The sequence below is a fragment of the Chenopodium quinoa genome, unplaced genomic scaffold, assembly GCF_001683475.1.
Source record: "Chenopodium quinoa cultivar QQ74 unplaced genomic scaffold, ASM168347v1, whole genome shotgun sequence".
NCBI classification, from domain to species: Eukaryota; Viridiplantae; Streptophyta; class Magnoliopsida; order Caryophyllales; family Amaranthaceae; genus Chenopodium; species Chenopodium quinoa.
The window spans coordinates 1,026,450-1,037,886 of NW_018742733.1; the positions used below are offsets into that span (position 1 = coordinate 1,026,450).

Below are 11,437 nucleotides of genomic sequence, written 5' to 3' on the forward strand. Positions count from 1 at the left end.
TAGTATTTGAGCATTACAAATATTTGAACAGATTTGTATCATTTTTTGTGATCTATTTCGTAATTACATGGTTTTTAAACTGCCGTAAATGGTTTTTAAACAGCTCTCGTTAAAAATTCTTTTGCTTTTAAAATATGTGATAGGTAGTATATAGATCAAACTGATATACAATTGGCGTGTTTGTTGATGATTTTATAATCTTTTTTACATAAATCGAATTACAAACTAGGTAGACTTGATCTATTTTGCAAGGGAAATTATGCAAATTCGATAATGTAAGCAACTTATGATTTCGATTCTGTATTGTAGTATATTTAATTTGTAGTCTATATTATAGTGTATATATATGAGTATATGTATAAGTATATGAGTAAGATGTAGAGAAGACGGTAGGTGGTAAAATTTGCACTTTTGGGGAAAACTACTTTGTGTGATTCATAGTTAAACGACCTATTTATTAAAGTGTTAAACAAACGTAATTACAAAATTATATATAACACATAATTGTGTTGAAAATTTAATAGAAATATAAGAGCACATAGCTTCAATAGGTATGAACTAGAGTTGTAGTGGTTGTATGTTGTTGATTATGTTTTAAGAAGTGTTTGAGTTTGGATGGAGGATGTTACATCGTGTTTGTGATGTTGTAGAAGCTGAATTAGTAAAAAAAAAAAATTTATAATCACAACTAACTTACCCTTAATATTAGGAACATAGAATATTTATTTTTAACTCTGTAGTTTAAATTTTATAACGTAGTACAACTATTGAGATTCCATTTTTTAACACATGGTATTAATTTTTATTAGGAACTAACTGCTGGGAGCCGAGATTGTGAGCTGAGCTTTAAGACAGTGTGATTGAATATATGGAGGTTCAAGACATATTGAGCGAAGGTGAAGGTGGTCCTGAGGACTTTGGAAATTCTGGAAATGGTGGTTGTCCAACATCTCCAATGACTCAGGGGTGCGATGAACTTAGTAATGGTGTGCAATTCCAATCCCCAATAAACACAATGGATACCTTAAACACAGTCGTCGCTAGTAATCAGTTTAGTGCTGCTTCCTCAATAGAGCCTCCTAAGGTGGGAATGGTTTTTAAGACGTGGCAAGATGTAGAGGCGTACTATAAAGAATATGCCCAGCAACAGGGTTTTGGAGTGACTAGAGCACAAGGTGTTTATTCGAAAGGGGAGGGAGGGATCGTATATCCACTACGTGGAGGTGTGAGTGTTGGGGGCGACCGGACATGAGGGCGTTGAGGGAAGCACGAAAAAGGGCTAGCGCTATGGATGTATCTGGTACAGGGGGCGCTATTGACGATATTGTTTGTGCTGATGAATTGAGTCAACGCAAGCGAAAGTCTAAAAAGTGCGAGTGTAAGGCGAAGGTGTATGCTAGTGTTAATCGTGAAGGAGAATGGGTAGTGAACGGAGTGGAGTTGGAGCATACTAATCATTTACCAACACCTCGTAAGGCCAACTTGGTTAAAGAGTATCGAATTAAGGGGTTAACTAAAAGGGTGAGGAGGAATTTGTTGAACTACTTTGATGAAGGTGTTCCTGTTTCGCAAATTCACGGTTGTTTAGGTACAGAAATACAAGGGGACCAACGGAGGGTGCAATTATCCGTGAAAGATTTGTCGCACGTGGTTTATAAGGAACGGAGGTTGAAAATGGTTGGAGGTGATTCAGCTGCAATGATGTCCTATTTTAAAAAAAATGCAGGCAGCGAACCCAAATTTTTATCATGCATAACGCCTAGATCCACATGGAAGGCTGAAAGATGTTATTTGGGTTGATGCGCGGAGCCGTGCAGCCTATGAAGAATTTGGGGATGTTGTTTGCTTCGACGCCACATATTTGACAAATGAGTATGAACTACCCTTTGTTAATTTTGTTGGGGTTAACCACCACGGCCAATCTATTTTGCTGGGGTGTACTTTGGTTTCTCGTGAGGATTGTGATACATTCAAATGGATATTTCAGGAATGGTTGTCATTTATGAATAACCGGGCTCCAAAGGCAATTCTTGCTGATCAAGCTGCCGCGATGCGAAAGCCTATTGAGGAGGTCATGCCTCTTACCCGACATCGCTGGTGCATTTGGCACATGATGAGGAAGATTCCGGAAAAAATCGGTAAATGTGAAAGGTTAGTACTATATTCCCATTCCTCTCTTGATGTTTATTAAATGTGTTAAATGTTTTATATTTTGAAAATATTTTTTCCATTTCAAAGGTACAAATATTTCAAGGGTTTATTGAAGGCTGTGGTGTATGAGAGTTTGACCGTTGAAGAGTTTAAGTGTCGGTGGAATGGACTTATTATTGATTTCAAACTGGAGGGTAATGATTGGTTAACTAGCCTATATAAGGACCGGCATATGTGGGTTCCAGCTTATATGAGATATCACTTTTGGGCTGGCATGAAAACCACACAACGGGTTGAGAGCGTAAACAGCTTTTTTGATGGCTTTGTGAATCGACATACAAAGCTGTTTGAATTTCCACAAAAGTATGCTAAGGCCCTGGAGAAACGCGTGCGTGATGAGACAGCCGCGGATGCCAATTGTGTGAAATATGTTAGGAGGCTAGTTACTGGTTTTGCCGTTGAGAGGGTGTTTCAGAAGTTGTATACCGACACCAAGTTCCAAGAGGTACAAGAAGAATGCTCACGAATGATGTACTGCTACTGCAAGGAGGAGAAGATGTTGAATAAAAATACAATTCAATATGTCGTAGAAGATCGAGTGTGGGTTGTGCCCGAGGGGCAGACTAAGGAAGTAATTACTAATCAAAGACGATATTACACCGCCACTTTTAACAAGCAAACGAAGGAGGTTTTATGTGATTGCCGGAAATTCACAACTCATGGTATTATGTGTAAGCATATGATGAGGATACTGGATCAGAATCTCGTTTTAGAAATACTTGACCAGTATATTGTTAGTCGTTGGCGAAAGGATATCCTAAGAAAACACACTCGAGTTCGGGTATCGTACCATGATCCTAGTGACAAAGTGGAGGTACAAAGGTATAATAGGCTAATAGGTGAGTTTGAATCATTGTGCGATGAAGAAGCTATGGTCAATGATGAGGCTGTGCAATTGGTGTCCAATGCTATATCTCATCTGAGGTCAGAAGTGCAGCAGTGCAAGCGTCACAAGTTAGAGGAAAGCGTTGAAATGTCTTTCCTAGAAGATGCACTTGACTCAGAAACGGTAGTCCCTGAATCGAGAAATGCATTTTCAAATGCTAACGACGAAACCGTAGGATAAGATATCTGTCCTCGTAACTGCGATTTTGCAGTTAAAGATCCGTTGTTGCAGAAAAAACCCCGGGGTAGGAAAAGGGATCAAGACAAAAGACTCTTGCGGAGATGGGGTTCAAGAAACCAGTGACCAAATCGAAGAAAATGTGTAATGGAGGGACTACCAAAAATAAAGTCACACAAGTAACCAACAAGGAGGAAACGAAAGGGAATTCTAGCAAAAATGGGGCAAGAAAAAGCAGCACCAGTAAGGGTCCTAAATAAGGACAAAAATCACAAAGTAAGAAGAAGAATGTTGCGAACGGAAGGAACACCACACAAGCAACGAAACAAGGTCACAAGGTAATAATATCTACAGCTATCTGCGGTTGAATATGTTTAGTTACTGATGCATACAAAAATATTTAGCATTTCTCACTAATTAAATTGATTCATATTGAATGAAAATTAGGCCCCGAAGTTGAAATATTTAAATGACTTGGTCCCCGTTGGATGTGAAGGAAAAAGCCAAGGTAGCAAAAATCCGGTAAGATCTGTGCTATATGTGTTGTAGCAAGTCAATTATGTGTGTTGTTGGTAGTCTCCTAGTCACTAATATGAAGCCTTATGAAGTTGTTTTTCATTGCACAGAAGAAATGGAAGGCAGACACATGAAGCGTTGAACTCGATCGGGGCAAATTTCATAGGCGGTTTTTGGGAAGGATCCGCACAATGCAGACACCTTTATCTATTTAATCGGTTACAGATCATCATCTACTTCTTGTTTTCCGTTACTTTAAAGCATACTATTATGTTTTCCATGGTTTCAGCGAAGTATCAAGGGTTTTAAGCGAACAATTATGTATTAAGTGGGTGTTAAGCGAAGTATTTCGTGGTTTATTTTCATTTATCGTTGTATTTGAAAACATTTATATAACAACTTCTATGTGTGTTTTTAGAAAATCTATTGCGTATATGCACGCACGCATTCCCTATAACATAAAAGGGGTCACTTATATGTTTTGTGGAAAATGCCCTTATATAAGATTACGTATAAGCTTATTTTGGGAAACAAAAATATTTTCCAATTTTTAGGAGTAACTACTTTGAGAACTACACACTTTGAGAACAATGAAGTGGGAGAGCTAGCTTATTTTTTTTGTAAGGAAGGACCATATCCGAACCCCTGTTTAAGGAAAATTATTTGCGTTTAATTTTGACAATGGTGATGACTAAATTTGTGTTGGCTAAATTTTCCACACACTTGGAAAAAAAAACGGCCAACTTTCTGCTTATTTGGTTCAAACAACAATAATAAATTTTCAAAAACAAATATTGTTCACGGTAAATATTTTATTTGTTCAATAATGTCCAAAAAAATGTAAGTAAAAAAATTCTTAATTGGTTATTTAATTTCTTCACTTAAACTGAACCCATTCACCAATGTCAGTGAGCGGGCCTTGTTGATGCAGAAAAACATTTCTTACTCCGTGGATGGCCATTACACTGATTTGGGCCTTTTGGTGTTTTTAGCAGTTGCAACATTTCTACTGATTTGGGCCTTTTGGTGTTTTTATGGTTGGGCCCAACAAACTTGGATCTTTACAAAATAAGAATAGTACAAACATTTCTTACTCCGGGGGTGGCCATTATACGAGACCCGTATAATGATCCATACTAATAATACCTTATATCTGACCCGTATTTCGGTCCATACCCGTTTCTAATAGATTCATGTTGTACAAACAAAATTTTCAATAGAATATTTTAAGATCCAGACTTTTTAACACTAAGCAATTTATAATCAATATCTGAACCAAAAAACACAAAATTTATATAAATTCTTCATTTCCTTTCAACTTCACAATTTCACCTTAAGTCAGAATAAATCATAACAATTTGACATAAATATTGAACCTTCTTAAAGTAGGACCACACAATATTCATATAATCATATATTACCAAACACAAACAGTAATGACTTTAGTAATAACATGAATTCATCTACAGTACAATCATATTTAATTTCATACTAAAAGTGCTACAACAAAATGGGGGTTTAATCCAGAAAATACTATTAGAATAATAAAAGCAAACCAAAACCCTAGATTCCCAACATTTCGCAATTTTCCTAAATTAAGTTGATCATTACATTCTTAACACCTAAATCCGTCATATGATTTTTGTTTTATACAAAAAATTTAAACATTACCCTGTCATAGTTTTAGATAACAAGCATATCATTACTACTTAAACTTTTGTTTCTTAATTTAAAACCCTAGGGAGATTGCTAAATTGGAGTTCAAATTCAAGGAAACACGAAGCACTTGAAAAAAAGGCCAACCTTCCACAACTTCCGTGCTCCACGTGCAGGAACTTTCTCCACAGAACCATAGTCCGGAACCACCTTTCCAGTACAATCACCGTCCTGTGCTGCCTCAAATTTCCCATTCACCTTGCCCAACGACCTCTTTCTTTCACTCAGTAGTTGCCCTAAAGTCGGAATTGGCTGAACCCTGCCAAATCGACCCGATCCGCAACGAGAACTTGGGGGTGTAGCTGGCGCCTCACGCAGTCCCAAGGTTGAGAACAAAGATGGTGTTAGGATGGGGAACCTGAAGCTTGGTTCCCTTTTCAGAAGTACCTTTTTGGAAACACCAGGCCATCTAAACATTTTTTTAATCCGATTGGTGGTTCTCAACCGGGGTTCCTCAAGACGTCGGACTTGGAGTGCTAGCATGTTGTCGAAATCCGGCGACGTAGGGTTTGATCCACCCACGGGTCCGAATAAACAGTTGGGGATAAGAGGGTCAATATCCTGGATGTCAGGCACGCGCAGACGGCTGTTTGACTCACGAACTAATTTTTTGAAACGGCTGCTGTGAGAGGTTGACCTGAGTGGCCTTTTCTTGTTTTGGTATTGAACTCTTTGCACATGGAACATGGTGTGAAAATGGTGTTGGCAGTAGTGTTTGGAGAAGAGTTTGAAACAAGTTCAGGAGTTAAATTTTTTTTTTTTTTTTGTTTGGGTGCAACTGACAGACAGAGTTGGAGTGAAGGGGGAATAAAAAGTGAGTTAAAGCTAAGTGTAAATAATTTTCAAGCTTCTTAATTCTTTTTTGTGAAGAAGGAATTTAATAAGTTGGTGGACAGTAGTTGGGTTAATTTTTTTTCAAGTATAGAAACATCAACTGCATTAATAGAATTTAAAGTCAATTTTTGATTTATTTTTTTATTTTTTTGAAAAAGGAGTAAAAAATGGCAATATACACCGTAAATTCATTTTAATGTGTTTGTTAGATTTCGGGAAAACTCCTCTCTTAGAGTGATTTCCATTGATCAATATTTATACGGTTACAATCAGAAACCTAATCATATTAGGTAACTATAAGATATGTACAGATATCAAAGATAATCTTATACAAAATATATCCTAAACCTAGGATGAGAATATTCTATGAATATTCTCTATCACACCCCCGCAGTCAGAGCGGGAGAAAATCGGATGCTCGGACTGGATCTGAATCACGCATCGAACGGTAAGGATAATATAGTAACCCATGATCAAAAGAGAAGTAGTAGACGTGTGATGGTGATGACGATGAGAAGCAAAAACCACGACCTACGTATAGTAGAGATATGCGCTTTTAGGCCGAAGGAGAAGAGTCACGCATATACTTGGGCCAAGTTGCAGATCCAGAGAAGAATAAGTTAACGGATCAAACCATCATCGGGGAGAAGACACTACACTACTACGTGAAATCACAGTTGAATAAAAACAAAAAAAAATTGCGCAAGAAAAGATTAAATCCCACCGCTTGAAATTAATCAATTCTCAAAAGAGAAACCAGGTAGCAAGAATTAATACTCCACAAAGATTCCAAGTGCTGCAACAATAAAAGGAGCTAGCTTGATAGCAAAAGAGATGTGCAAAAGTTGACCTTATTGTGATATACCACCACCAAAACAAAATCTATGTGATTATGTGAAAAAAAAAAAAACTAATGAGGCAATGTAAGAATCATTGTTGGTCATGGGGAGGTGGAAATAGAGTGTGGCACATGGAGTAGGTTGGCAGATGTGGTTATTACCAGTAGTGGGAGGCGGTACTGTATGCGATTGCCAACAACGATGGAGGAGGCTTTCGCAATTGCTACTGTTGGTAGGAGGCGCAAGGTTATATAAAGATTCTAAAAAAACTTTGAGAAAAGAAAAAAAAATCTATATGTGTGTTTGGAGAAGCATAAAAAACTTCGTATATCCCGCCGGTGGGTTTAATTTTCTAACCCATCGGCAGAGTGAGAATTTTTGTATATGATCCCAAGATCTAACCTAAGCTGTGATACCATGTGAGATAATATTACCTAAACCTAGGATGAGAATATTCTATGAATATTCTCTATCAGTGTTAAATGAAATAGTTCATTACAGCATTTCATGAACATAATTCGGGACTTTTATAACGTACTTAGTTGAGTTGGAATAAACATAATTAAACACAATAGAGCTGCAAAAAAGTGTATTGAATCAATAGGAACTGGTACTGAAAAAAGCTAAAATAAGAAAAAATAAAAGATTGAGTGTAATTGAAATACAAAAGAAGAATCGAAATGAATGAGCTATGTACGAAAATGATTGGAGTTGGAAAATTCAATTGAACTGGTATTAGGTAAAATACACAAAATTGAATTGAATTAAACTTAAGTAATTGCTAACAAGCCCTTAGTCCACCCTCACCTCATCTATTTCCATGAATGAATAAATTCCACTTCTTAGTTATTACAACCGATTATATTTATACTTGATTTAGGAACTACAACCTACTTATGTAACCAATTACATTAGTTGGATTTTAGATGATTATACTTATCTGCATTTTTCATTTTCCAATTACAGTCATTACGGATTTTACTTATGATTGAATGAATATAAATTTGAGTTGCAAACATAACATAAAAAAAGGTTATATAAAACTTACAAATAAACACGTAAACTATATATGTGTGTAACCGATTTCAAATAAGAATAGTTAGTACAATTTTCAAATAAGAATAGTAAGTAAAATCTCACATATAGCAACTATTTATGTTACGTTCAAATTCGGTTAAGTGTAGTTCAAGTCTATTGAGTCCGACACAGTTCAACTCAGTTCAGTTCGACTACTAATTTCTTTCTACTATTAAATATTCATTTCAGTTCAGTTTAGCTTAGTTCAGTTCACAATAGGTTAATTCTGTTATGCTCAAACATATTTCTGTTATGTAATGTTCATTTCATTTCATTTCAACTCAATTCAGTCAGTTCATTAATGTTTAGTCGCGCTCCTTATTTCCTTTTCTAATAAAATATACATTTTTTATCAGTTTGATTTAGCTATATTAAGTTCATTTCATTTAGTTCATATCACTTCACCTGATTTTTATGCATCTAAGTTAAGGCAATGAGAGCAAGATCTTAGTTTGTGTGGGTAAGGATATTAGAAAGGCACTACAAGTTTGCATTTATTACCTTTAATGCCAACATTTATTTTATGTGGACATCCAAGTGAACTTATACGTATGTTTCACTTATCAATTCTTAATTTTGTGTTATTTATATATTTAGTGTTCACCATTACAAATAAACTTGTGAATTAGGGTCTGTTCTCATTCAGCTGAAAATAAATTAACGGAACCGACCTGAATTGAAGTGTACTGAAGTGAACAGTACTGAACTGACCTGAATTGAAGTGTACTGAATAATTTATAAGAGAAGGAGGGACGGAGGGAGTTAAGAGTTGTTATCTTTTATTAATTTTGAAGTGTACTGAATAATTTCTTCCCAATGAATGGATTATTAATTTTGAATTGTTAGAATTAATACTTATACAAAAGTACAGATATTAGTGATCACAGATTAGAGTCGGCATGCGTCTCCAAGATAAATGGAGCAAGTTTTTAAAAAAGGAGGGAGTGTCTTTTAATAACCATTAAGTGGTTCGATCATTTTTTGACAAAGTTCTGTGCAGTCATTATATTTCAACTCATGTTGCATGACCATTTAAAAGAATGGACTTCTATTGACTCACGACTCGTTCTTGACTTCATTAGTCTTCATTATAAGAACAAATAGTCAAAAATGTAACTCCGCCTTTCTTTAAAATTTTATTTCTGTTTTATTTTTAATACATAAACAAATAAGTTAATACAAAATCAGAAAGATTAGATAGAATTGCAACATTTTTTGCATTAATTTTTTTAGGCAATGCCAACTTTAACTATAGGGCTACTTTAATGTCGTAGTTTAAAGTCCTAGTTTGAATGTCCTAATTTGGATTTTTCCAATTTAACGGGAAACTAAATTATTTTTTAACCATTGATTAATGTGTGACGGGTAACTTATTTATTTTTTATGTACTAAGCTTACTCCATAACAATTATTACGTAGCCTTCTTTGTTAGATTAATTCGTATTGGGTGGTTTAAGTTGAAAGTCAAAATTTGAGATATATTCAAATAATTGTTAAGTAATTGGTGAATTAGTAATTCTACTACAAACATCTTATAATTGACATTGTACTAGTAATTTCCAATCGGTCGAAACTTATATGTAAGGCGTATTAATCAGTCATTACTCATTAGTTCCATACACCTAACTATTAGATGTTTGCTTTTTGGGGGTCTAATTATGGTTGTCCTCATTATCCATTTTTAGGTGCGTAACTGCTAAATCCTTCCATTTGTTTCACCCTATTTAGGCAGATAAAAAGTTTCATCTTCTTAATTGATATACCGAAATTTATGAGAAACAAGAAACAATAAAATAGGGAAATTGAAATTGCCAAAACTTTACATCAAAACCAGTGTTGCAAGCCTGTTGTTTGCTCAAATTGTGGTTTACAAACAGTGGAACAAGCATTAACTATAATAGCAAACATAATATCTACTATGAATATCTAGAATCTATAAGTAGACCTATTAATAGACCTAGATGTAAGGTACTCGAGTGGTTTACAATCTTTCCATTAATTGAAAATAAGTGTTTATTTTTTAAAATTATGAAAATTGGTTAGCGTTAAAATTTGTAACGCAGAAAATGGCGATTTTTGTTTCTACTTTTTCCTTACTCAAATACCAACATTTATTCAATGATTAAGTAAATTGTATTAATGCCAATTAAAAAAATTAAGGAGATTTATTTTGTTCTTTTCCTTCAAAATAGTTAAGTATCAAAGTTAAAATCATACGGAGTAACATTTACAGGTTGGTACGACTTATAAATATTTACTAGTTTCAAACTCGTGATATGAACTTTTATTTACAATGTTTTCTTATATAATTTGTAAAGCATTTTGTTATTTGCATCACAAAAGTAAAAAATATATAAGAATATGCACCTTGTAAAAAATATCTGTATTTGAACAATTTTAATTTTACATTTTTTTGAGGAAACTATGATGTAATAACCGGCAAAAAATAATCAGCGTCACCATAATGTTTCACCCAAAATCCAAAACCAAATTATGTTAACATCTTATTTATTTAATTTTATTTATGTAATTAGTAATTGTTGCTGATACCTATCCATTAATACTTCATTTCCCTATCCTTGCCTCAAGGGTCAAGTTACTTCTGGGTTCATCCTTAGTCCTTACCTTCAACTTTAGGAAAATTAATCCCGTTCTTATGAATCTCCTCTAGCACTAACAGTTATTTTACTACAATTGCAAATATATTTCAGATACATGTGTCAGAAAGTTGACTAACGCGAACCTAGGATTAACGGCGCTATAAGCATTACAGTTCAGGCTTATACATTTATTCACTTCAACTACTTACATTTATGCCTAAAACCATTCGTCCTCCAATAAAATGTATCCACGTCGTTGAAAGAGTTTGTGTATAAGACACAATTTGCTTCGGGCAGTGTAAAAAATTTCCCATTTTTCTATCTGTTCTGAAGGGAAGAGTACGGAGGATTGACAACGGCTGACGTGCTTGCTCAATGGTGGGTAAAAGCTCCCTTGAAGGAGAAGCTTATACACTGTACATCACAGTTTATGCTAGTTCTCTGCCCTGACAAGCCACCCTATTATTCTATCAAATCATTTGTCAGCTATTAATAAGGTGGTTGCCTTTTTATTTTTAATAAAGTCCATGAAACATGTAGGATTTCAGGAAAACGAACAAAAACAAACCCTAAGAGGCATC

The 11,437-nt window shown here is 34.9% G+C and overlaps 1 protein-coding gene across 1 annotated transcript; it reads left to right on the plus strand.

Moving 5' to 3' along the window:
* The first annotated feature begins 1,248 nt into the window (after positions 1 to 1,248).
* On the plus strand, positions 1,249 to 3,277 carry LOC110723488 (protein FAR-RED IMPAIRED RESPONSE 1-like). The gene is made up of 3 exons (XM_021902843.1): positions 1,249 to 1,684; positions 1,818 to 2,151; positions 2,239 to 3,277. The coding sequence occupies exons 1-3, from the start codon at positions 1,249 to 1,251 to the stop codon at positions 3,275 to 3,277; spliced, it is 1,809 nt and encodes a 602-aa protein (XP_021758535.1).
* The last annotated feature ends 8,160 nt before the right edge of the window (positions 3,278 to 11,437 follow it).